The sequence below is a fragment of the Pangasianodon hypophthalmus genome, chromosome 29 (genome assembly GCF_027358585.1).
Source record: "Pangasianodon hypophthalmus isolate fPanHyp1 chromosome 29, fPanHyp1.pri, whole genome shotgun sequence".
NCBI lineage: Eukaryota > Metazoa > Chordata > Actinopteri > Siluriformes > Pangasiidae > Pangasianodon > Pangasianodon hypophthalmus.
The window spans coordinates 14,620,930-14,648,639 of NC_069738.1; the positions used below are offsets into that span (position 1 = coordinate 14,620,930).

The following is a 27,710-nucleotide window of genomic DNA, read 5'->3' on the forward strand; positions in this document are numbered from 1 at the left end:
AGGACAGAGTAAAAGTTGATAGATTGAGCACACATTGTCTAATTAAAGTACACATTACACAAAAGGATAGATGACAGAACCATAAATTTGGTGTTTTATTATTATTATTATTATTATTATTATTATTATTATTAGTATTGCTGTTGTTGTCATCAGTCAGACCTCAGGATTACTTGTCGAGCTATTGATAGATATTAGACTTTAGCCCTCCCATCTAACATCACCACCAGCCGCCACTGGTGATCAAACTCCAAAAATCTTGAGGTACAAAAAAATTACATATGCTTTGGCTACTTTATATTGACTAATATATTTATGATATTTTTCATACAATATAATATTTATATACTGTAACAAAATAAGAATAAATTGAGTTCCAAACATGTACAGATACTTTAATAGTTTAATCAGTTTCAAGATGCCAAATGTGGTTTGATAATTTTCATGGTTAATAAAAACAACCTAGCATGGATCAGGTTAATTGGGACAGTCTTAAAATACAATAAGTGGAAAAAAGGAAAAGTGAAGGGATATAATGGGTACATAAATGGACACATGAAATAACCCACATCTATGGTAAAAATGCATTGATCTGCATTAAAGAAACATTGTGCTTTTAAGAAACATTGTATCAGGAATAGTTTCTGGTTTGCCCTTGCAGACCATTTGTTTTTCTAACCAGTAAATTGTAATTCCCAAATGCCTAAATGTAATATAATGTAATGTACACCATCAAGGTGGTCCTGTTTCAGACTTGGTTTTGGCATTGCCTTCTCATCATTTGCACCTGGATATTGTTAACTATACTTTCTTGTATCAGTAGTGATACTTTCCCTGTGTGCTTTGTAAAGTTTTCCTGACATTTATTAACCTTATTTAGCATTAGCATTTAGCATTAATTCTAGTATCTGATTGTGCACTTTTCGAGCCTGATTTTGTGTTTGCCTGTTTGACCACTTAGAACAGCTTCAGTAAAACTACTCAATACTTCTAACATCCAGCTTCTTAAGATTCCAGTGTGTTACAACAGAAATAGATAAATAACAAAATAATATATAATTATATAAATAGTAAAATTAAATGTTTAAATGTTTATTGGATTTTAAAATTTAATATATTGTTTTTACAAACAGAGCAGATAACTTGAAGATATGTGTAATAAAATTGCTAATTATAAATGGTTTTACTTAATTAGTTAACCATAACAAGGTATTTAAAAAATGTATTATGACATTTATAAACGAAATATAAAAAGACAGCTAATTTGTAAGTAAGCTTGCTGTCCACTGACTCAAATGATATCTGGAGAATGCAAGGGCCAATATTTACATAGCACAAACTGCAATTAGAAAATACCTGAATCAAAATACCACTCTGTTGAGAGGGTTGACTCGATGTCCTCCACTGCCTCAGAGAGGTACTTCATTTTGTGAACAAACGTCAGAGCATATTCACCTATACTATACTGAATGCTGGTGTGTTAATTAGTCCAAGAATGTGGGTGTATTCTTCTTTCACTGGATTACAACTGCAGATCAAACACCATCTACCCTCATTAATTATTGTTTATTCTGTTTGTGTATGATAGAGAAGACTTGAATCAATAGCTGACATAATTAGCCTAATACCTATTTAACCCTCATTCTTGGTGTGCTTCCATTTATTTGTTCTAGTGTCTTTTATTGTGCAATATTCTGGCCACTTATATTTAGCCATTCTGGCTTGTCAGATGTTCACTTATTTTAAACAGAAGTGCTAATTTTATAGATATACTGTATATAGATATAGCAAAGGCAATTGCCTAATTGTCTAATAGCAGAATTAAACATAGGAGATTACAATAACCTGGAGGACAGATGAAAAAATGAAAAAAAAAAAAATGTAGGCCTTTGTTTGGTTTTTAGGCCTAAAGCAGAAATACTTGGCGCTTGCAATGATGTTCTTGGTAAACAGAAAACTCTGTCAAAGTTGACACAAAACTGACACAGAAGGACTCATAATATGACAGTAAAAAGTCTATACACCCTTGTTAAAATAGCAAGTTTTTGTGATTTTAAATGAAACTGAGATAAATCATATATTTTCATAATCAATCATCTTTTCCACCTTTAATGTGAAATACCAACCAACACAATTCAACTGAAAACAAATAGAAATATTTTATGGGGAAAAAAAAGAAATACAGGAGATCGCCTTGCAATTTGCAACCAAATTCTTTATGCCATTCAAGTTAGTATGATGAATACAATGAAGCAGGTCAGTCCGAGCCTGTATTGCCTCACTGAAGGTCTCACACAGATGTGTGCTCCCCAAATGCTGAATGCAGATGCCTTGATAATGTTTAGTAAAGACGATATTGCATTGTTTGGCATGCACTGGCAATACATTTACATATACATTTTTAGCGAGGAACTACTCCAATGCTAAAAATCTTCAAAAACCTGTTGTTTGACACCTCACTGTGAGAAACAACTAGGCACCTAGGCTGTGAGATGTGGTTACTCTCAGCCAGAATGATTTATCCACAGGTTCAGGTGTGGTTAGCATAATCAACTTTGCTGGGCATGTGCAAACCAACTCAACATAATCTGCCCTGTTTATCTGTGTTATTTTTGGGCCTGCCTCCTACAAAGCCCTGAAAATGAGAGCGCAGGTTTTAGAATCACAAAACTGGCATAGCCAAACAGACAATCCATGCCGTGTTCCAGGGCCCACAAAGGCCTCACCTACTAACACAGGTCTTCTATGTCCTAAGCTGTTGTGTGCACACCATAGGTTGAAACCAGTGAACTGTCAGATTCCAAAATTACTAACTTTTCTCTAGGGACTGGTAGACAATATCTATGCTGAAGGTGTATGTGCGCGCCATCTCAGTGCCTATTTCTGGGGTCTTTTACACTTTTCTGAAACCATCTTGAAACTGGCAAAGAGCTCCGTGTGGGATCTCCCTCCAGTGCTGGAGTCTCTTTAAACCCCTTCTTATGAGCCTGTGCAAGAGGCAGAAGTGAAATGGGTGCCTCTGAAAACTGCCTTTTTGCGAGCAGTCACTTCTGCAAAAAGAGTGGAACAGCTGCATGCTCTTATGTGATAAGCTTACATTGCATGTGCTGGTGTCCGGGTGACTCTGAGGTGACCTTGTGGTTGAATCCAGAACTCCTACCCAAGCGCATTTCACACAATTATCACCCAGTCTACAAGGTTATCACCACCACTCTTAGTGGTTTTGAATGCCGCAGTCATCTCTGATCACCTTTCTGTTAAGTCCTAAGGTTAGTCGCATTATCCAGGTGATTCTCATTACCACTGGCAATTATGGTGGGTGAAACAGAATGCTAGTTGCATATGTAATTGTGATCCTGTGAACCCTGGATAACCACCATCTTGTCATTCGTAACCAGCACTGACCCAACGAAAACAAGAAAATGAACGATGGTAATATGACAGTGTCAAAAACTGCATGTACTTTTTTTGATTTTGCTGAAGTTCTCAGCATGCATGCACATATTCACAAGAAGGTATCCAGGTGATACTCACCACACCTAGAACTAGGGATATATACAGCACCTTGCAATAGTATTCACCCCTTTTAACTTTTCCCAATTTTGTAGTGCTACAACCTAGAACTGAAAAAGTTAGTTCTGATGCACCCATTTGCCATCATTACTAATAATAAGTCACATAGTATGTTAAATTACCTACTGGAATACACTTACATTTATGGCATTTGGCAGATGCCCTTATCCAGAGTGACTTATATAAGTGCTTTGAAGTCTCCATCAATGAATACATCCTGATACTGGCTCACTAGGTCACAGACTATGAATACCATCAGTCTAAAAACTCTGTTGGGGAGGTAATATAGTAAAAGGAGCATACAAACAACATATTTTTTTTTTTACTGATTGATAAAATACAAAACCAATGTCAATACAAAGTCAACACAAAACACAATGATAATTTATTATATTTATAATCATATGGGAGTATCTATAAAAGTAACAGAGAAAGTCAATGAAACAGATAAAAATGATTTGTCAGCTGATAGCCTCATCATTAAGGGATTTCTCAATTTAAACCTTAAAGCCATAATCCTTAAACCTTAAAAATGTCCTCCACCATTTGCTTGTGTCCAATCACTTTATTTATATAAACACTTTTAATGTCATTCAGTGGTTTTAAAGCATCTTTACAGAAATATTGGACAAGACTATTAATGACTAAGCTGAAGGTGATAATGGCAAGGAAAAACTCTTTGAGAAAATCAGAAAGAAAGCTTAAGAGGAACTGAGACTCAAAAAGGGAAACCAGTCCTTGCTTGTCTATACTGTATAGTAAATAGTAAATTACCCTAAAAAAACTCTTCAATTCCTACCTTCTGTCTCTTGTTGCTATGATGCACCAAAGAATGCAATTAGTGAATGCACAAAATGGTACGGCTTACAAATTTCCTGTATTAAGCATGCTATTGCGTTAGTGTTCTGTACGGCATCTGTGCGTTTGGGGGAGAATGTGTGTGTGTGTGTGTGTGTGTGTTTAAGTATAAATAGTCTGGAATATGTTGGATCCTGACAAAGATTGGAAGATGTCTTGCTCTGCCCTTTCTCTAACACTAGGCATCCTAAGCAGTTTGGTCTTTCCAGATGTTAGTACTGTCAAACTTCCACTTGCTGGCAACATCAACAGCAATACAATCACAAGAAGAATATTTTTAAAGGTAGGTAAATCTTTGCATAGACTATGACAAAAAAGTATAAAAAGAACACGAGTGGGGTTAGTTGTTTGCATTTTAGTCTCAAATACTGTAGGTAAGTTATCAAAAAGTTATCAAAGACCAAAATATACCATATTGACGTTTGTAATAGAACCATATTAAATAATTTCTATTGACTGCTTAATTTCAAATTAGTATAGTAAATTTGCTTTTTTGGCCTAAATGCACCAATATGTGTGTGTGTATGTTTGAAAAAGTTGAAAAGGTTTGTTTTGATGAAAAATGCAGTATTCAGAGTAATTTACAACAGTAGTGTTAGGAAACAGCAATAGATTTTGAAGGTGTTAAAAGCCTTTAAAAGCTAGAAAATAACTGCATTAAACAGTAAAAGGAGAAGAAATTTGAGAAGATCCCAACTTATTCACTTTATTCCCAACATAAGCTCTATCAGTTTGAACTGAAGAATTTAAGAATTTTGGCACAGAAAAAAAGAGAGCTTTTTTTTAAAAATTTTGCCTCTTTTGTACACCATCACGATGAATTTGAAATGAAGCAATCAAGATGTGACTGAAGTGTAGACTTTCAGCTTTAATTCAAGGGGTTAAACAAAAATATTCCATTAAACGATTAGAAATTACAGCCTCCGTTTTCACAAGCTCAAAAGTAATTGGACAAACTACTAATCATAAATATTAGGATTATTTTTAATACTTGGATGCAAATCCTTTGCAGTCGATGACTGCCTGAAGTCTGGAACCCATGGATATCACCAAATGCTGAGTTTCCTCCCTTGAGATGCTTTGCCAGGCCTTTACTGTAGCTGCCTTCAGTTGCTGCATGTTTGAGGGTCCTTCTGCCTTCAGTTTTGTCTTCAGTAAGTGAAAAGCATCAATTGGGTTTCAACCAGTGTCAGGTGACTGAGCTGGCCATTTAAGAACATTCCATTTCTTTGCCTTACGGCGCTCTTGGGTTTTGCCACACGTTTTGGGTCATTTTCCATCTATACTGTGAAGTGCTGTCGTATCGGTTTTGCAGCATTTGACTATATATATACACACATACAAACACACACACACTTATATATATATACTCTTCTCTTCCCATCATTCTGGTTAGGCTTTTTGTAGAGGTTTTTTTTTTGTTTGTTTGTTTTTTAGCAAAGTCTAATCTGGTCTTTCTGTTCCTGAGTGTTATCAGTGGTTTGCATCTTGAAGTAAACTGTCTGTATTTACATTCATGAAGGCGTCTCTTGATTGTAGAATTTGACAATGATACGCCTACCTCCTCCAGAATGTTCTTGACTTGGCTAGATGTTGTGAAGGGGTTTTTCTTCAACAAGAAAATAATACTGCCATCATTCTGCCATTAATTGTCTTCCGTGGTCTTTCCGGCCCTTTGGTGCTGCTGAGCTCTCCAGTGCATTCCTTCTTTTTAAGAATGTACCAAATTGATCTGGCCACTCCTAATGTTTCTACTATCTCTCTGAGAGTTTTGTTTTGCTCCCATGAATAGCTACCAAATGCAAATTCAACGCTTAGAATCAACTCCAGATCTTTTATCTTTAATTTGTCATGAAATAATGAGGAAACAGGCCACACCTGGCCATGAAATTGCTCATCAGTCAATTGTCCACTTTTGAGCCTGTGAAAGTGGACAGACTCTGTAATTCCTAGTGGTTATGCAATATTTCTGTTAAACCCCTTGAAATTAAAGCACTTCAATCACATCTTCATTGCTTCATTTCAAATCTATTCAAATACTTATGGACCTGACACACACACACACACACACACACACACACACACACACACACACACACACACACACACACACACACACACATATATATATATATATATATATATATATATATATATATATATATATATACTCTGTTGTGATTCAATATTTATCCCTTCTTATCTTAGTTTGTGAAGTTTGAAGACTTCCAGGGATCTTCTTGCTAACGCACATCATGAACCTGTCTCAGTTGATTTTGCAATTGATCTCACATTAATAAAAAAGCAGTAATACAAGTTTCAGTGTATCGTAATGTCATGATTGACTGCATGCATGCTTTTCACCTGTAATAATTCAACTGTCATAATTATTGTTGTAATGTTTGGTCAATCAGCAAATCTTTGATAAACTAGCTGCTAGTGTATATGGTACACCTCCCTTCTAGCTGCACTCACTGTCCCTTTTACTATGTCTACCTTACATATAGATCACGTTGTAGGTATACAATTTCTGATTGTGTCACATTTGTTGCACTGCACTGTTTATCAGCCAATGCAGTCTAGCTCATACATCAATGGAAAGAAGCACTCCTAAGCAGGTATAGTGGTGGTTCATTCTCAGCACAGCTGAGTGTGATAGTAATATGACACTGTTATGAGTGTATTATGCACAGCACAGCTGCTACCATGAATTACAGAGCACAGAATGTAAGAGAAATTGGCTGAGGTATTGCCATCTTGGGGACAGTTTATACATTTTTACTTTACCACCATAGTACTAATGTGATAACAGAGAAATAACACCCTCTGGTAAGTACAGAAATGAATAAACTGATAGAAACACTAATTTATTGACTGGCTTGGTCTGACCTAGTACATCTGTGATTGGATAGATAAATTCACTGGTTGTCAAAACCAGTAAGTGGAGCTCATTATCATTTTACACAATTGCAGTTTTTATATCATTAGAGAGAATAATTTAAATTACTCCAGAACACTGAAATGTACAGTGTTTTAATGATATTTGTGGTGTTCTTTACAGCAGTCTCATGTAGTGTAATTTAAGGCATACCACTGTTAAAACACAATTTTTACAGTTATAAATGTAAAACATGCTTGTTTTGTAGCAAAATGTAACCCTTTTCACTTCTTTAAAGAGCAATGAAGATCTTCCCCGAAGTCTGGAAATGGAGGACGCCACACTGAGCATGGCTCCAAGCAGCAGTGGCAGAGTAAACTCGCCTACCATCCTTCGCCTACACCCACTCTTGGCAAAATCAGCGCATGCTCATGCCAACCTGCCTCTCCGCTTTGGCCGTGACTCCGCACACATGCAAAGGATGCCCAAGACTTCCATCAACCTACCGCAGAGGTTTGGTCGCTCAGGAAACACCAAGCCTATCTCTGGTCTGCAGTGTACAATGTGCCGCCGAACTGAGAGTCCACCTTCAGCCACACTTCCTCAGAGATTTGGCAAGCGGAACCTTTTGCTCGGCCATCCATTTCGTGCAGAAGCTGTGTTTGCACGCAACGTTGAGATGCCATCACTTAAAGACAGGTAAGGTTCTCTTGTTAGCAGTCAAATATTCATATGGCATTTCATGGCTATGTAAAAATATTAATATATTTAGAAAAAAAGTTAAAAGAGTGGTTAGAAGTAAAACTTAATTCACATTTAGGAATTAATTTATTTCCGATTCATGTTCAACTGCATATAATTACAAAGACTGCTGATAATTCTGGACCTGTAAGCGATTAATTATACAAACTCAGTGGTACTTAGTGATGAAAATTCTGGCTCTTTTCAGTAACCCTATTACAAATGGCGCCCTGCGGTAACATCAGTTGTGTCCGGCTAGCACCCTTGCAGTCCTTGTTTGTGCATCTTGCCTAGGTCCACACGGTTGTAGGGTGTCACATTTTTTATTTTAGATTTCTCTAGGCCTTTGTGTTCTTACTCCGCCCTTTGGCAAAGCCTGCAATGTGGTCTATACCCTAAAACCCCTTGCAATTATACATGAAGACCAATCACAGCAGATGGGTTTGTTGACAACAAAGTAAGGCAGATGCAGAAACGACAGCAGAAAACATCATCAAAAAAGTTATTCCTTCTTTCATTATTAATTTAACTTGTCATAAATTAACAGCTTATCTGAAACTAATTTATTAAACCAAGTGTGATCAGTTACCTAATTAATACTACTTAGCCTAAGTATTTGAAGTAGTATTAGGCCACACTATTTCAAATGTTTCAAGTAAAGCACGTAGCATTAATACATTAACTTTTGTGCATGTAGCAGGACCAGTCACTTTGGGAGCACTTTGGGAATTAAACGTGTAAATAAAACCCAACAAATAATATTTTGCAGTTCCAAATGCTTATTCCTGGATGGTTAACATAACTTACATACAACAAAGCTCATTATATATACCTTTTGTGATGTCTTTCATTATGAATGTTTTGCTTTGTTTACAAGTGAAATAAGTAAGCAAACAGTGTTATCTGCCATTAGGCTTGATGTTGGGGGTTGACATACAGTCAGGTCCATAAATATTGGGACGGTGACACAGTTTTGGTAATTTGCCTCTGTATACCACCACAGTTTATTTGAAATGAAGCAGTCAAGATGTGACTGAAGCGTAGACTTTCAGCTTTAATTCAAGGGGTTTAACAAAAATATTGCATTAACCGTTTAGGAATTACAGACATTTTTTACAGAGTTCCTCCATTTTCACAGGCTCAAAAGTAATGGGACAAACTAATATAATCATAAATATTAGGATTATTTTTATTACTTGGAGGTAAATCCTTTGCAGTCAATGACTACCTGAAGTCTGGACCCCATGGACATCACCAAATGCTGAGTTTCCTCCCTTGAGATGATTTGCCAGGTCTTTACTGCAGCCATCTTCAGTTGCTGCTTGTTTGTGGGTCTTTCTGCCTTCAGATTTGTCTTCAGTAAGTGAAAAGCAGCTCAGTTGGGTTGAGGTCAGGTGACTGACTCTGCCATTTAAGAACATTTAATTTCCAAGCTCTTGGGCTGCGTTCACAGTATGCTTTGGGTTGTTATCCATCTGTACTGTGAAGCGCTGTCCTATCAGTTTTGCAGCATTTGACTGAATCTGAGGAGAAAGTACTGCTCTGTACACTTTAGAATTCATCCTGCTACTTCTATCAACAGTCACATTATCAATAAACACCAGTGACCCAGTTCCGTTGGCAGCCAAACATGCCCATGCCATAACACTTCCTCCACATGTTTGACGGATGATGTGGTATGCTTTGGATCATGAGCCCTTCCTTTCCTTCTCCATACTTTTCTCTTCCCATCATTCTGGTACAAGTTAATCTTGCATCAGAACTGGTCAGGCTTTTTTTAGAGGTTTTTTAGCAAAGTCTAATCTGGCCTTTGTGTTCTTGAGTGTTACCAGCGGTTTGCATCTTGAGGTAAACCATCTGTATTTACATTCATGAAGGTGGCTCTTGATTGTAGACTTTGACAATGATAGGCCTACCTCCTCCAGAGTGTTCCTGACTTGGCTAGATGTTGTGAAGGGGTTGTTCTTCAATAAGAAAAGAATTCTGCAATCATCCACTTTAGTTGTTTTCTGTGGTCTCCCAGGCCTTTTGGTGTTGCTGAGCTCGCTGGTGCATTCCTTCTTTTTAAGAATGTACCAAATTGTTGATTTGGCCCTCCTAAAGTTTCTGCTATCTCTCTGATAGGTCTGTTTTGGTTTTTCAGCCTAATAATGGCCTCCTTCACTTGCATCAACACCTCTTTGGACGGCATATTGAGAGTTCTCATGAACAGCTACCAAATGCAAATTCAACACTTGGAATCAGCTCCAGACCTTTTATCTCCTTAATTTATCATGATATAAGGAGGAAACAGGCCACAGCTGGCCATCAAACTGCTTATCACTCAATTGTCCCAATACTTTTGAGCCTGTGAAAATGGAGGAACTCTGTAAAAAATGGCTGTAATTCCTAAATGGTTAATGCAATATTTTTGTTAAACCCCTTGAATTAAAGCTGAAAGTCTATGCTTCAGTCACATCTTGACTGCTTCATTTCAAATCCACTGTGGTGGCGTACAGAGGCAAAATTACCAAAACTGTGTCACTGTCCCAATATTTATGGACCTGACTGTATTTGTTAAAACTGTAGTGCAGTATGAAACATCATAACCAAAATGCTGCACTGGCCAATCAAGCAATGCTTCCCTCTTAAAAATTATTTAGCCTTTCTCTGCTATCCTGTGATTTGTTAATTCATATTTTGTGACTCTTGGTTGGTATCACTCAGTGGCAAGCCTCCATAAAAGTACTGATCTAAATACAGCCAAAGAAGCCAGACAAACAAGCCAGAAATAATTGGTTGCAATGTGCATATCCTGGTGAATTCTGCCATTTGCCAGTAGTACCTCCATATAAATAATCTGTAGATTGCAGACATTAATTAGGTAATAATCTAAATTAGGTATTTGATCATAAAAAGCCAAAGTAATTAAAGTAAAGTAATTAAAGTAACAAAAAACACTGTAGAATGCATAGAGGGCACTCATGAGCAATCTTTCAAAGCCCCAAATGACAAGTGGTAGCCAAAAGTATGTAGACACCTGATCATTACACCCATATGAGGTTCTTCTCCAAACTTTTGCCACAAAGTTGGAAGCACACAATTGTCTAGAATGTCTTTGTATGCTGCAGAATTACAAGTTCCCTTCACTGGATCTAAGAGGCCCAAACCTGCTTCAGCATGACAATGCCCCTGTGCACAAAGTCAATCTCCATGAAGACATGGTCTGTTCTAGGTTGGTGTTGAAGAACTCTGCCTGCACAGAGCCCTGACCTCAACCACACTGAACACCTTCGGGATGAACTGGAACACAGATCGCACCCCAGGCCTCCTCACCCGATTTTAGTGCCTGACCTCACTAATGCTCTTGTGGATGAATGTTCAAATACCCACAGCCACGCTCCAAACTCTAGTGGCATAGAGGAGACTAACTCCATAATAATGCTCACGGCTTTGGAATGGGATGTTCAACCAGAGCATATGGGTGTGACGGTTGGATGTCCACATGTCCACAAGTTCTGGCTTGTTTGGCACAGCACTATTAGGCCTATGTGTTTCACAATAAGGTATAATAATACAAATAAACTTTTGTTAAGTGCTTAAATATTTATTAAGTATTTAATACTTTATCTAGAATGATCATTTTTTAAAAAGAGCAGTTTTGGTTAGGAATTTGAAAATCTTTAAATAAAAAGTATACCCAATTGAATTTAAAGAAATTTACTATTGTTTCTCTAGAAATGTACTGCCACTGATGTTCTGTATCTAACTGTCTTATCTAATCTCTCCCACAGGACACCATACCATGACTACATGACTGAAATGGTTGAAAAGGAAGATAAAGCTTTAAAGAGTAAAACATATATTGATGTAGAAATCTAAGGAAATCTATTACAAACTGACATGTGTCTGCAAAATTCTGTGCCTGTTTAATCTGTTTTCTTAAAGTCTGTATATATTTGCACGTGTCCACTTGTGATGTGATGAAAAGTAAATTTAGAAATGTACACTTGAGTGCTGACTGAGCATATGTAGCTGTCAGCACCATGGACAGCACCATATGATAATAACCTCAATAATTAGAAATTAGTAAATAAAAATTTAATTATAAATAAATAAATGAATAAATAATGTTTTTGGCAAAACTTTATTTCAAGAATTGTTTCATTACAGTACATCCCATAACTACAGATTCTGAAACTAAGTTTGACTTATAGGTTTACACTGGATGTGTGCAGTTAGCTTGAGGCATTTCAGCCGTTGATGGGAGGTCATATAGTGTACACACGTACACACACTTCAATCACATGTATGTGTGTGTGTATATATATATATATATATATATATATATATATATATATATATATATATATATATATATATATATATATATATATATATATACACACACACACATACACACACACACACACAGTATTTGATATATTATTGATTATATACAATTTTCATAATTTTGCCTCTGCACACCAACATAATGGATTTAAAATGAAGCAATCAAGATGTGATTGAAGTATAGACTTTCAGCTTTAATTCAAGGGGATTAACAACAATAGAATTAACCGTTTAGGAATTACAGCCATTTCAACAGGCTCAAAAGTAACTGGACAATTGACTGCTAAGCAGTTTCATGGACAGGTGTGACTTGTTTCCTCATTATTTCATGACAAATTAAGGAGATGAAAATTCTGGAGTTGATTCCAAGTGTTGAATTTGCATTTGGTAGCTATTCATGGGAACTCTCAATATGCGGTGCAAAGAGGTATCAATGCAAGTGGAGGAGGCCATCATTAGGCTGAAACAAAAGAAAGGCCTATCAGAGAAATAAGAGAAACTTTAGGAGTGGCCAAATCAAGAACTTGGTACATCTTAAAAAGAAGGAATGCACGGGTGAGCTCAGCAACACCAGGAAGGCCACAGAATACAACTAAAGTGGATGATCGTAGAATTCCTTCCTTGGTGAAGAAAAACCCCTTCACAATATCTAGCCAAGTCAAGAATACTCTCAAGGAGGTAGGCGTATCATTGTCAAAGTCTACAAATCAAGAGACGCCTTCATGAATGTAAATACAGATGGTTTATCTCAAGATGAAACCACTCGTAACACTCAAGAACGGAAAGGCCAGATTAGACTTTGCTAAAAAACCTCTGGGGGGAGGGGAAAAAAAAAAAAAAAAAAAGCCTGACCAGTTCTGATGCACGATTGATTTGTATCAGAATGATGAGAAGAGAAGAGAATAGAGAATGGAGCAGGAAAGGAAGGGCTCATGATCCATAGCATACCGCATCATCATGTGGAGGAAGTGTTATAGCATGGGCATGTATGGCTGCAAATGGAACTGAGTCACTGGTGTTTATTGATGATGTGACTGCTGATAGAAGTAGCAGGATGAATTCTAAAGTATATAGAGCTATACTTTCTGCTCAGATTCAGTCAAATGCTGCAAAACTGACAGGACAGCACTTCACAGTACAGATGGATAATGACCCAAATGTACCACAAAAGCAACCCAAGAGCTTCTTAAGGCAAAGAAATGAAATGCTCTCAAATGGCCAGCTCAGTCACCTGAACTCGAGCCAATTGAGCTGCTTTTCACTTACTGAAGGCAAAACTGAGAGAAAGACCCATAAACAAGCAGCAACTGAAGGCGGCAAATGTAAGTCACTCTTGATAAGGGCGTCTGCCAAATGCCATAAATGTAAATGGTAATTAACTGGAACAGTGGAGGTCAAATTGAGTTCTGGAAGACCAATAAAACTTTCCAAGAGAACTGCTTGTAGGATTGCTAGAAAGGCAATCAAAACCCTGTTTGACTGCAACAGAACTTCAGGAAGATTTAGTAGACCCTGGAGTGGTGGTGCACGAACAAGTATCCGAAACTGGACAGTTGAAGACTGGAAAAAGTCCAGCTGATTTTTTTTTTCTAATTTGTAACTGTCCAGTTTAGTTAAGTCTATGCCCATGATATCCTCAGATTCCAGGTCTTGGCTGACAGGAGTAGAGCCCAATGTGGTCTTCTGCTGTTGTAGCCCTGTTGAACCTCAAGGTTCAATGTTTTGTGCATTCTGAGATGTTTTTCTGCTCACCACAGTTGTAAAGAGTGACTATATGAGTTACTATATCCTTCCTGGCAGCTCGAACCAATCTGGCCATTTTCCTCTGACCTCTTCTCAACAAGGCATTTCTACCCACAAAACTGTCTCTTACTCAATGCTTTTTTTTTTTTTTTGCACCATCCTGTGTAAACTCTAGAGACTGTTTGGTGTGTGAGAAAATCCCAGGAGATCAGCAGTTTCTGAAATACTCAAACCAGCCCATCTGACACCAACCATCATGCCACAGACCGGTATCTGCATGATTTTATGCACTGTGCTGCTGCCATATGATTGGCTGACTAGATAACTACATGAATGAGCAGGTATACATGTGTTCCTATTAATGTGGATGGTGAGTGTATGTAACAATGTTCTATTTCATCCTTGATCAACACCTGAATAACCTACAGGGTCACAAAGAGCCCACAAAGGTCCTCCCCCTCCATACCCCCAAAAAATTCAGTGTGGGAAAAAAAAAAACCTGAAAATCTAATGCTTAGTGAGCATGGTATTTTGTAAAAATGTGTTTATGGAGCCAATGTTTTTTTTGTAATTTGCTATTATTCAGCTCACTGTTGTGGAATTGAGGACTGAAAGCAGTATAGGGATTTGCAAAATGTGTGTATAGTTTTGAAAAACGTGTTAATGCATTTAACACTCAGACACTGTTCCAGAATATCTTTAAGCAATTTTGGAAAAACTATAAAGAGGAAAAAACATCTTAGGTTTCACATGTTAAAACAGGATCATGATAATGATTACTGTATTCATTAATATAAGAATAAAATTATTTTTTACACATACAGGATCTCCACCGACTGACCAATTATCATCATGATTCACGTTACAGTTACCAATTTGTATAAAAGACTACATCGATAAACATGTTACCTCTCAATACAGCTACTGTTCTAAATAAATTGCATGCTAAAGTTTAAATAACAGAAAATGTTATTTGGGCAAACATTCTTTTTATCAGGTCAAAAAGAAGTGCCTATATTTAAATCCAGTACAAAAACACTGTTTTAATAGGGAATAAAAATCAGGTCTGTTTTTTCTCATATAACCTCATATGACCATAAATGCATAGCTGAGTAACAGCTTAGCATAATTTGTGATGGTATTAAGTAAGCTGCTGTTTATAGAGGAGGAAACTGCATTGCACAAGTAAAGTTGTGCAGTTGTGTAGTTATGAAATTGTGCAATTTAAAAATAAAATATCAGTTCTGATGGTCCTTTTTCAAGCCCCAGAGGCACTTGAAGGGCTGGAGATCTACCACCACTTCTCATAAAGGATTCTGTCCATAGACAGGCCAAGACTTTGCAGGTCTCTACTCACACTCTCAATCATGGGTGGCGGCCCACACAAATAACATAATGTGCGCCCAGGGTTAACATGACGCCTCAGCACCTCCTGTGATATTTTTCCACCTGTAAGTGAAGAGACAAAGTAAAAACATCTCATAACAGTAAATCAAGGACTCATGTTGTAAGCCTGTAGTCCTGAAATGACAAAACATCTTTCAGTCCCTCCAGCGATCGCGGAGCAGAAAATCAACAAAATGTCGAATTTTTTTGCGATCCTGCATAATTCGCCATTTTAACGCATAATTGGTCATTTAAAATAGGCTACAAATTATCTCTAATTTAATTAGAGTTAACCTACTAATGCATGATTTTCACTAGGCTACAGATGTCGCTCATGTCGCACACTTGATGTCATCAGTCATCAAGTGTGAAACATGGCGAAAGCGAATCCTTCTCACTTGCCGTCTCACTTTATTGCCAAGGACTGAACGAAAAAACATCCCAGTGTATTACATGAGAGTTGGCGTAATTGGTTTTGCAGTCCTTATAAAATGTTGGATCACAAAAGAAAGTCTACTGTTGACTACCATCTCAGTGGGAGAAAACACCGGCAACAACTGGACCTGTGGAATGAAAGGAAATGCAGGCAGTCAACGATGTCAGAGCTAGCTGCTAGGATGATGGGTAAGACTGGGCAAGGCTGTGCACCGTACTCAATATACCCCTTTCCAAGTCTGATCATTCTTTGGTGAGAAAATTTCCCCAAGTCCCACAAGCTCCAGGAGAAATACTTGGGAGAAGTGTACAGACAGGAGAAGGAACGACTTAAAAAAAACCTTTCAGGGCAGCCAGTTGCGGTCATCTTTGATGAAACTCCATATGTGGAAGGAAGATGTGTTCTAAACATACTCATAGCACCACTAAAGAAAGATAAGTCCGGAAGAAACCTGTCATTGTCTTTGATACAGAGCATACAGAGAAGCACTGCAGTCCCTTTTCCCTCATTCCATCCATATTACATGCATGGCACACATCATGAATTTGATTGGAGGTGCTTCCTCAAAAGATACCTGTCCTACTTGTCTGGCGAAAAGAATGGCAGTAAACCAACCATGGCCCCATATCCATATGCTACCCGTTGGAACTCCTGGTTCTCAGCAGTGCAATATCATTCTGAGCATTTCACTCATTACAGGGAATTTCTACAGGCAGAAAAGCAGGTGCGTTTAAAGCATAAAATCAGTATAAGCTAGTTATTTATTGTTGTGGGTACAGTATATATAAAATAACCCTTACCACCTCTTCTTCCCCCTCCTCTATCTCAGGTGTGTTGGCGCAGTGCTCCACAATCAGTGGAAAATCTGAACAAAATGCTGGAAGACCCAGACTGTGCAGAGTCCCTACAGGTTCAACTGAACATTGTGTCTGACAAGTGCAAGGTGATCCTGCAAATCCTGGACCTTTTTCAAAGTAGACGCCCTATCACAAGGAAGGTATTTGATTATCTTGAGGATCTGCAGATGAACTTTGTGGCAAACAAAGAGCTCCATGATGAGGTGTGTAGTCAGTATTTCTCACATTTTCTGTTGCCTCATGAGCTCAAAACAAAAGCCTTAAATCAGGTGAAAGTAGCACTCAGTGATGCTGATGAAAAGCTGAGTAAGTACTTGGAGCATGGACAACCTGCCAATGAGGTTCATAAAGAGGTCAGAATTTTTGATCCATGATGCCTTGCATTCATGGATAACAGCCCCAACAGCTACAAAGCCATTCCTGTCTTCTCCTCAGTGCCTGAGGATGAGATGAATAGCTACATCATCAACCTGGGTTCAGGAGCACTTCGAACATCTGTGAGTGGGATTGCAGACCTTGACACCTTTTGGGTAGGTCTACAGGATAGGCTTCCTGTGTTGAGCAAACTGGCCCTTCGCTATAAAAATGCAGTTTCCAACTCTGCAGATGCACAACGCAGCAACAGCATCTATAAGCTTGTTCTCTCCAATATGAAGGCGCTCTACTTCAAGCAGTAACTTGAGGGCTCTGGTCTTCCTGTATTACATTCAGAAAGTGGACAGTGGCCTTCTGGAAATGGATGACCCACTGCTCGACACAGAGGCAATTACAACTGCTACACAGTTCCAAAATATGTTTGCAAGTTTAGCATATATTAGCATGGCCTATAATCAATGTTTGCATTCTACTTGTTTAAAGTATGAGTTGATGATAAAGTTTGATTTTGTGCCAAAATTGCAGAGTAGTGAATTAACAGGTTGAGGGATGTCACCTGCCTTTTTTGCTTTATGTCCGTGATCATCTGAGATATTGAGCCTGTGTGAATTGGAGTTACATATTGTATCTATGCATAATTTACTACAACTGCTTTGTGCGTGTTCACATAGTTCAGGTGGGGAAATTTTCTATGCTTATGTTGTTGTCAAAGTTGTTTAAAAGTTGTCTTGTATGTGTGTCAGAATTTGGGAAGACACAAAAATAAACAAGCTTTATGCATTTTGTTTGTTTTTTGTCATCTATGACTAATGTACATCTAACATCATACATAATATGGTAATTGTGATAACCTAATTATTATATTATATGTGATATGTGATAACCTAATTATTATATTATATTACCTAATTAAAAAAAATTGCAAATTTTCCACATAATTCTGGAAATTACTACCACAAAATCAGATTTTTGATTGCAAAAATCACAAAAAAATCATGAAATCCTGGTGGGACTGATCTTTAATTCAAATTGAGTGAAGACTTAAATGAAGCTAAATGAGATTATGTGGGACTCACTGGTTGTGTATGACTGGAGGCCCGGCTCGATTTCAAAATCTTGTCGCGTCACTAGGAAGTCGCAAGAGAATTTATCTGGAAATTCCCGACAAATACCAGTGATGCTGTTCTGAAAGAAAAAATGTATATACACACAAAAAGACAGTGATCCACTAAACATAATTGGTGATATAGTCAATTTAAAAGGATTGATGTCTGTATGCCATTTAAACAAAGAATTGTGGTAAGAAAATCATATTTCTGGTACACAGCAGTAACGTATTTAAGACTTGTATTAACCTTTGATTTACAAAAATAGAATTCAATATAAACTTCTTGTATACAAATCAAATATAAAATTTGTTCTGTAGGTTCCTATAGTTGCATCTTCAGAATAACATACAGTACATTACATTATCATTACATCTTGAAATTATTATTAGGTCCAACACACTTTTGTAAGACTGCGCTACATTTGATTATTAGCAGTGATGATTCAAACAAAAATATATTCTATAAAAAGTCTACATAACCCTGTTAAAACTGCAGGTATTTGTGATGTTAAAAAAAAATTTAAAACAAGATTAATCGTGTCAGACCTTTTTCTACCTTTAACGTGATAATGCAACCAACAAAATTCAAGCGGAAAACAAATAGAAATGTTTCAGAGAACAGAAAAACACTTACAATAAACTGGTTGCACAACTGTACGCACCCGTTAACTAAATTCTTTGTTAAAGCACCTTTTGTTATACTACAGCACTCAGTCTTTTTGGGTAAGTGTATACCAACTTATCATGTCATGATTTGCCAATTTTATTCCACTCTGCCATTCATTCTGCAGGATTTCGATAGGATTCAGATCTGAGCTCTGATTGGGCCATTCCAAAACATTGATCTTCTTCTTCTGAGGCCGTCCCTTTTGTTAACTTGGATTTGTGCTTTGGGTTGTTATTGTGCTAGAACATGAAATTTTTCTTCTACTTCAGCTAACAGAAGCCTAACAGAGGCCTGCAGGGCTTGAACCAAAACATTTGGGAAGTGGTAGTTCAGTGGTTAAGATGTTGGACTTCCACTCAGAAGGTAATGAGTTCAAATACCAGCACCGCCAAGCTGCCACTGCTGGGCCCTTGAGCAAGGCCCTTAACCCTCAACTGCTTAGTCGTATAAATGAGATAATTGTAAGTTACCCTGGATAAGGGCATTCACTGAGTTTAAATGTGATTGGTTATTTCTGAGCACAGTCACATGCCCCATTATAAAAGGCTGTGCACACTTGTGTAACCAGGTTATTGTAAGTTTTTTCTTTTCCTTTTTTTCCCCACCAAAACCTTTTCTGTTTGTTTTTCACTTGAATGTTGTTGGTTGATATATCACATTAAAGGTGGAAAACAATCTGATATAATTTATCTTGGTTTAATTTTTTTTTACATTACAAAAATCTGCAATTTTAACATGGGTGTGAAGACTTTTTATATCCCCTGTACATACATGGTGATCAGTGATGAAAAACATGTGATATGTCATTAAGAGGCTGTATATTCTTCTCATACACACTCACTTTGAACAGCAACTCCTTTGTGTTCTTGGCACTGTAACAGAGGTGTGTGTGTCCTGGTGTGTATGCGTGTGGCAGTCGGAGAAGATCTACAGCATGCATTAGGATGGAGTAAAGGGGGTTGATACCAACGCCACCAGCCACCAAAAGCAGGTCCACAGTATGATCAGATGGCATGGGGTCGAAATAAAAATCCCCCCCGACTCGCACTTCCACTTGTGAGCCTAACGTACACTGATGGTGTGAGAGAGAAAAAGGCAGCTCAATCAATTCAGTTTCTCAATATATTAAATGCAAAGTGCAGGCTTTGACTGTCAAAGTAAATCAAAATTCTAATCTTTGCATGTAGAAAATGTTTCTTGAAATGTTTAAACCATAGTTTTAAAAAACAGATTGCCACTGAAATCTATACCAAGACATGATGAGTCACATCTCAACAGTTCAATGCTCAGTGATTGTTAGCTCTGTTCCTGGAGACATTCCTACAGAATAGATGTCTAGATTTATTGTAAATAATCCAACAGACAACATAAAACCATTCAATGTCTACGTTTTGTATGCAAGTGTTATTTTTCCTGGATGTAAAATTTTTGTTTCCTTTTTTGTATCCTGGTGTATGAGAAAAGTGTTATATAAATAAAAGCTATTATTAATCAATCAATTAATTAGTTCATCCACTGTGCGCGTCCACACACAGACTCACACACATCACTTTCTTCTCTCTCCCTCTCACATGCAACTCCTTTCCCTTATATCTGCTTCTACATAGAATTAGAATTTCTTAGTTAAATAATTAACTGGTATTTTTCTATTTGCATTTCATAAATTAAATTTTATTGAACATTTTATTGCCATGTTGTGGTTATTAATTTGCTGTTGCAAGAAAGCAAACTATTGAGAACTAAGCCTTCAGAAACCAAGTCATTGTTCATTATTGCTCTCAGCTAAAATTGATCATTTTTTGGTTTTAATTTCTAATTAAAAATTCTAAACTAAAAAGGGGAAGTTCTATGAAAGTGATTACTTAATGAGACTGATTTAATAAGACTGATTAATTAAATTTCAAAGCAAAGCACCCCTACTTTTCATTTCTGGGTCTTCCTGTATAACCAGACCTATTTCCCCTACACTGCTTTTCTTTCTGATGGTGGACTGGCTAGAAGTAATTTCTGTCATGGTGGATTGGCTAGAAGTAATTTGCTAAAGTAGTTTGAAGCTTTATAGTAGAATTCTGATTTGCGTTGTTTGAAATTCTGACATAGGACATATTGTGTTTTTTTTATCATTTCAGAATACTACATTTTCTGGTGCTTGCCCTTTTGACTTGTTACGCCTCCTGTTACGTTACTCCTCTAATGCCTAGTGTTGCTTTCTATTCCTTTTGTTTTTCTCTTCTTGTCTGATTCTATATTATTCCCTTTTGTATACCACTGGTTTACATACATCCTTGTATTATCCATTTTTTAGTGGTATTATTAAACTGGTGTGTGTTTTACCCATGTGTGTGTCTCCCTGTCTTTTGTCACCATGGAGTTCTACAGCTATCAAAAAAATTCATTTTATCTGAGCATTACCTTCAGATATTAGGCAAATTATTACTTCATCTTGCCATGTTGACCAAGCTAAATCTCATTTCTAATATTTAATGTAATAGTAAAAAGGAACAACTTTTCAAGGAAATTATAAGAAAAGGAAGTCCATTTCTGCGTCTACTTGTGCCCGTCACACACTCACCTTGGTGTGTATCCAGTGTGCAGGTGGGTGCTGTGTGTATTTCACTGCCAGTTCTATAACTTGTTCTCTGTGCAGAAGGTCAGGGCTGGAGCACACGGAAAAGCCACCCACTTTCTCCATTCCTGGGATGAAAAAGTCCACCCTGAACACAACACATAGTCAATCAACATGAATACACAATCATTAAAGTTAGACCATCTTATTGGCTCATTATGGAAAATTGTTTAATAAAAATGCTTAATAAAAACTTTAAAGTATACTCTTGAAGATAATAATAATAAGAAGAAAAAAACCATTCAGCCTACTCATGAGCTGTCAAAGCTCAGCAAATGAGTTGAATCTGTTTTTTAACAGATTTGACTCTGTTCCCACTTCCTCTCCCACCCAGCGCTCTCCCTCTCCACCCTACTCCAGACCAGCAACCAACCCCCCCTCCGGGCTGTCTTCACCTCCACCTCAATTACACCTAACTACACTTCCCCTCACTGCCCCCCCTAGTCTTTCACAACCTTTCACCCCTGTACACTCATCTCAGTCTTCCCTCACCCCCCTCTCCTTAACAACGAATCAGGTGAGGTGTGAACTAAGGAAGACAATGGCAAGGAAGGCTGCAGGGCCAGATGGAATCAGCCCCAGACTGCTCAGAGACTGTGCGGACCAGCTATGTGGGGTGGTCAGGTACATGTTTAATCTAAGCCTCAGCCTGGATAAGGTCCCAATCCTGTGGAAAACTTCCTGTGTGGTTCCAGTACCAAAGACTGCATACCCCAGGGAGCTGAACCACTTCAGACCTGTTGCCTTAACCTCCCACCTGATGAAGACCATGGAGAGGATCATCCTCTGTCAGCTCCGTTCCTTAGTGAGCACAGTGCTCGACCCACTGCAGTTTGCATATCGGCCTGGCATCGGTGTGGACGACGCAGTGATCTACCTGCTGCACCGGGCACTGACTCACCTGGAGACCACCGGGAGCACTGTGAGAGTCATATTCTTTGACTTCTCCAGTGCTTTCAACACGATACAGCCAGCACTGCTGCGTGGGAAACTGGAGCGGTCGGGGGTGGATGATCACCTGGCTGCATGGACAATTGACTACCTAACCAACAGACCACAGTATGTAAGGTTGCGTGACTGTGTGTATGAGGTGGTAGTCTGCAACACCGGGGCTCCACAGGGCACGGTGCTCTCCCCGTTCCTTTTCACACTGTACACCTCGGACTTCAGTTATAACACCAACACCTGCCACCTCCAAAAGTTCTCAGATGATACAGCCATTGTTGGATGTGTATCTGATGGGAATGAACAGGAAATTCAAAATTCTGTACGCTGTAGTCTGCTGGGTGGGAGGCAGTGCAGAGCGGAACAGGAAGAGACTGAACAAGCTGGTAAGGAGAGCCAGCTCTGTCCTGGGCTGCCCACTGGACTCTGTGGAGGTGGTGGGTGAGAGGAGGATGTTAGCCAAGCTGACATCTATTATGAACAACACCTCTCACCCCCTGTATGGGACTGTGTAGCTCTTTCAGCAGCAGACTGCTACACCCCCAGTGTAGGAAGGAGCGCTACTGCAGGTCATTCATACCAGTGGCTGTCAGACTTTACAACACCGCATTACTGTAACGTTCAAATGTGCAATATTTTATAATTTTATATAATTTTATTTCTTACAACACTGCATTACTGTGATATTCATCTGTGCAATATTGTTATAAATTTTATATAATTTTATATAATTTTATTTCTTTTATTATTCCTAAGGGTGCATATATAGTTATAGTTTTAACTTTTCTTCCTTCCTTTTCTTTCTTCCTGCACTTTAACTGTCTGTGAGCTGCTGTGATAAGTGAATTTCCCCACTGTGGGATCAATAAAGTTTATCTTATCTTATCTTATCAGTGCTGCCTTTCCTTGTGTAAAATCAAACTAAAACACTGGTATGCACCGAGTTCCATATTGTTATGAATATGAAGTTTTCCGGTGTGTTGTGTTACAACCCAAGACATATCTTTGGGATTGTTTTCTTTTCTGGCATCTTTGATTTATGTTATGACCCTTGCTATCCACTGATAACATCCCCGAGGTTCACCTGGTTTCTTGTGCAGAAACAGAAAAGGTTGTAATAGCGGTTCCTGACTGCAAAAGCTTGTAACTAAAGAAATGAATATGCTCATCTTACTACATGCTAAAACAAAGTGTGGACTTGGACTTCTGCATGAACAGTTGGACAAATAGTATTTATCTTCAACCAAAAGATAACAATAAATATAGACTTTCCTATCTAACACACACATTACTTTGTATCTTATAGTGCACCAACCATAATGTCATTTGTAGCACTAAGTAGAACAGTTTATTGAAAATGTATTTAAACACTCGGCCAGGGTAGCAGCTTGGTCTCCCTCAGGGTAAGCAGCGTGTAGCATTACCGCCTTACAGCTCCAGGGTCCCCAGTAAGATCCTGATCCTTAGACTTGGTTACCTGGTACCTGGTCTGTATGGAGTTTCACATGTTTTCCCTGTATGCTTCTCCTGAGTTCTCAGGTTTCCTCCCACCTCCCAAACATATGCTGGTAGTCTGAGTGGCTACTGTAAAATATGAATGTGCATGGTGCCCTGTGATGGATTGGCATCCCACTGAGGATGTGTGCTTCACACCCTCAGTAGACTCCAGGTCCACCTTGACTCTAACCATGATAAAACAGTGAATGAATGAATGAATGTTTCTCACTTCTGGTCCTAGACTAGCCCCAGCCAGCCCTGCACATACCCTTACTCTTGATTCTACTCATCAGCTAATTAACAAGTTTAAACTTATGGTGCGTCTGAAATCCGACAGGGTACTACAACGCTAAATTTGCCAAACCCATCAGAACTGAAAGTAAATGGAAAGTTGTGTTTTCCGAAGTACAATTATATTCACAGCTATTACTCATTAACCAAATGGGAATGTCTAATGGATGGTGTGAACAAAAAACTATCACCGTCAAATCACTCATAGATATTACAAAAGAAATATGAAAAAGCTGTATATCAAATTATGTATAACCCTATGAGTAATAAAGTACGTATCGTGACACAAAAAGCTTGTATGTTAAATGCACATATGCTCAGTCTGAAATCCAATGATACAATTGGCTTAACCCAACCGTCTGCTAGCTGACTAGAGTCGTCACCTAGGGTACATAGCATTGGGACTGTGTCTGTTCCCCGTGCTGTATTAAAATTAAGAAAGACTGTTTTAGCAATTTAATAAACATACCTACATTAGATAATAATACTGAGAGCGCAGCCTGCACCTCTACTCTAAAGCTAGGTTTGCTAAATATCAGATCTCTTGAGTCTAAAACGCTCTTAGTTAATGAACTGATCACGGACCAGGAGTATGACGCGTTATGTTTAACAGAAACGTGGATTAGGCAGAACAAATATGTTGCATTAAATGAAGCTAGTCCGCCCGCTTATAGCTACATACATCAGCCTCGTTTAACCGGTAGAGGAGGAGGCGTCGCAGTTATTCATAAGGATAATCTGACCATCGTACAGAAACTAGGACAAAACTTTAATTCATTTGAAGCACTTTATAGTAACATAAGTGCAGTCGCTAATGATAAGTCATCACAGTCCCTTCCATTAGTTATTATCTACAGACCCCCAGGACCGTACTCTGAATTTCTTAGTGAATTTACAGATTTCCTATCAAACCTAGTTGTTTCTGTCGACCGAGCGTTAATTGCTGAAGACTTTAACATTCATTTTGAGAATATAGGCAACCCGCTGAAGATAGCGTTTACATCCATACTTGACTCATTGGGAGTCAATCAGTGTGTTGTAGGATCCACACATAAAGCAGGTCATACGTTAGACTTAATATTATCTTTTGGAGTTAATATAACCGATATAGTGATAATCCCGCAGTCTGAGGCAATATCAGATCACAGTCTGATTTCGTTTTGTGTGTGTCACAGTAGCATTGTACACACAGAACCGCGCTACCGATTTAGCCGTACAATAACACCTGTGACCACGCAGAGCTTTATTAATCACCTACCAGAATTATCCGCTAGTATAGGGTCACCATCAGACCCTTTAGAACTCGAACAGGCGACAGAATTTTTAGAGTCGACATTCCGCTGTATCTTAGATAATGTAGCCCCACTTAGAAGAAAAACAATTAAAGATAAGAAACTCGCTCCGTGGTATAGTGACCACACCCGCTCTCTAAAACAGAACGCCCGAAAGCTAGTGCGTAAATGGCACCAGACCAAACTCCTAGCATTTAAAATAGCATGGAAAGACAGTATTTTAGCCTATAAAAAAGCTCTAAGGCTAGCTAGGTCCACTTACTTATCAACGCTTATAGAAAATAATAAAAGTAATCCTAAATTCTTATTTAACACCATAGCAGAATTAACTAGGAATAAGACATCGACAGAAATTTCCACAATAACAGCATATAAAAGTAACGATTTCATGAAATTCTTTGATAGCAAAATTAAAAACATTAGGCAGAAGACACAGGCCCAAAGTCCAAATTATATAATAGACTGGGAGGATAGACTAACCATAGATCAGATCTTATAAAGTTTTACTCCTCTTGAAGAGAATGATTTAATCTCGCTCATCTCTTCTGCTAAATCATCAACCTGTCTATTAGATCCGGTACCAACACGTCTTCTTAAGCAAATAGTTGGAACCGTAACTGAACCCCTGCTTAAAATAGTTAACTCCTCACTGAGCAATGGGTACGTTCCAAAATCACTTAAATTAGCTGTTATTAAGCCACGAGTAAAGAAACCAGACCTTGACCCTAACGACTTAACTAACTATAGGCCGATTTCAAACCTTCCCTTTCTATCTAAAATACTAGAGAAGGTAGTAGCGCAGCAGCTAATTTCATATCTACAAAGTAATAATATCTATGAACTTTATCAGTCAGGTTTCAGGCCCCACCACAGCACAGAGACAGCATTAGTCAAAGTAGTCAATGACTTGCTATTAGCCTCTGATCGGGGTTGCATTAGTCTATTAATTTTACTCGACCTTAGCGCAGCGTTCGACACTATCGACCATAATATCCTTCTTCACAGACTGGAAAAGGTCGTAGGAATTCGACTGGTTTAGATCTTATTTAACTGATCGTTATCAGTTTGTAGATTTAAACGGTGACCACTCAGCACGTTATCAAGTAGAATATGGCGTTCCGCAGGGTTCAGTCTTAGGCCCACTGCTTTTCACGTTATACATGCTCCCTTTAGGTAACATAATCCGTAAACATAATATTAGCTTCCATTGTTATGCTGATGACACACAGTTATACGTCTCAGCTAGGCCAGATGAGAATAGCCAGTTAAAGAAAGTTGAGGCATGTGCGATAGACATAAGAGACTGGATGCTAAGCAACTTTCTCCTGCTAAACCCAGAAAAAGGTTCTGGTACTGGGACCACAAGCCGCTAGAAGTAAGTTTAAAGATCACACTGTTACTTTAGACGGTCTCTCTGTTTCAAGTAGTCTAACAGTAAAAGATCTCGGTGTGATTATAGACTCTAATCTCTCATTTGAGGCGCATGTAGATAATGTAAGCAGGTTAGCATTTTTCCACCTCAGAAATATCGCTAAGATTAGAAATACACTTTCGCTAAGTGATGCTGAAAAACTAGTCCATGCATTTATCACGTCCAGATTAGATTACTGTAATGCCTTGCTATCTGGATGTTCGTCTAGATGCATAAATAAGCTTCAGATAGTTCAGAACGCAGCAGCGAGGGTCCTTACTAGGACTAGGAAGTATGAGCATATCACGCCAGTCTTATCTACATTACACTGGCTCCCAGTAAGATTCCGCATCGATTTTAAAATATTACTCCTAACCTATAAAGCATTAAACGGTCTCGCTCCGCAGTATTTAAGCAATATGTTAGTACCTTACGTTCCGCCGCGCCTACTTCGCTCTAAGGATGCAGGCTGTCTATCAGTACCACGCATTGCCAAAACCACGGCAGGGGGCAGAGCTTTCTCTTACCAAGCCCCAAAATTATGGAATAGTCTCCAAGTTAATGTACGTGAAGCAGACACGGTCTCTTGTGTGTTTGGATGCTGTCTTCCTCACTCTCGTTAGTCACTCAGGTTTGTGACGGCAGAGTGACTGTATGCCTTACATATCAGGGATCTCTCACGTCTGTGTTTCCC

General features: G+C 38.2%; 2 protein-coding genes across 5 annotated transcripts in view; one reads left to right on the forward strand and one right to left on the reverse strand.

Moving 5' to 3' along the window:
- Positions 1-4,582: 4,582 nt before the first annotated feature.
- npvf (neuropeptide VF precursor) lies at positions 4,583-12,168 on the forward strand. Its single transcript, XM_026928263.2, has 3 exons — positions 4,583-4,714; positions 7,608-8,008; positions 11,824-12,168. The coding sequence occupies exons 1-3, from the start codon at positions 4,583-4,585 to the stop codon at positions 11,909-11,911; spliced, it is 621 nt and encodes a 206-aa protein (XP_026784064.2). The 3' UTR covers positions 11,912-12,168.
- oxnad1 (oxidoreductase NAD-binding domain containing 1) overlaps positions 7,449-27,710 on the reverse strand; it is a 31,387-nt gene continuing 11,125 nt past the window's right edge. For 3 of the 4 annotated variants that reach the window (XM_026928262.3, XM_034301580.2, XM_026928259.3), the window contains 4 exons: positions 21,527-21,668; positions 19,796-20,026; positions 18,256-18,364; positions 12,161-15,574 (listed from right to left, as the gene is read on the reverse strand). In XM_026928262.3, coding sequence (XP_026784063.1) covers positions 15,417-15,574; positions 18,256-18,364; positions 19,796-20,026; positions 21,527-21,668 — 640 coding nt within the window. In that variant the 3' untranslated portion in view covers positions 12,161-15,416. Of the gene's footprint in view, positions 7,998-12,160; positions 15,575-18,255; positions 18,365-19,795; positions 20,027-21,526; positions 21,669-27,710 lie in introns of those variants that run through there. The other variant, XM_026928261.3, reaches the window with a different exon arrangement.

Excerpts from the sequence above, each read along its gene's own strand:
- npvf (XM_026928263.2), top strand. The coding sequence starts at position 4,583 with ATGTCTTGCTCTGCCCTTTCTCTAACACTAGGCATCCTAAGCAGTTTG. Across the intron at positions 4,715-7,607 it reads CAAGAAGAATATTTTTAAAG|AGCAATGAAGATCTTCCCCG; the intron begins GTAGGTAAATCT and ends ACTTCTTTAAAG. Across the intron at positions 8,009-11,823 it reads ATGCCATCACTTAAAGACAG|GACACCATACCATGACTACA; the intron begins GTAAGGTTCTCT and ends TCTCTCCCACAG.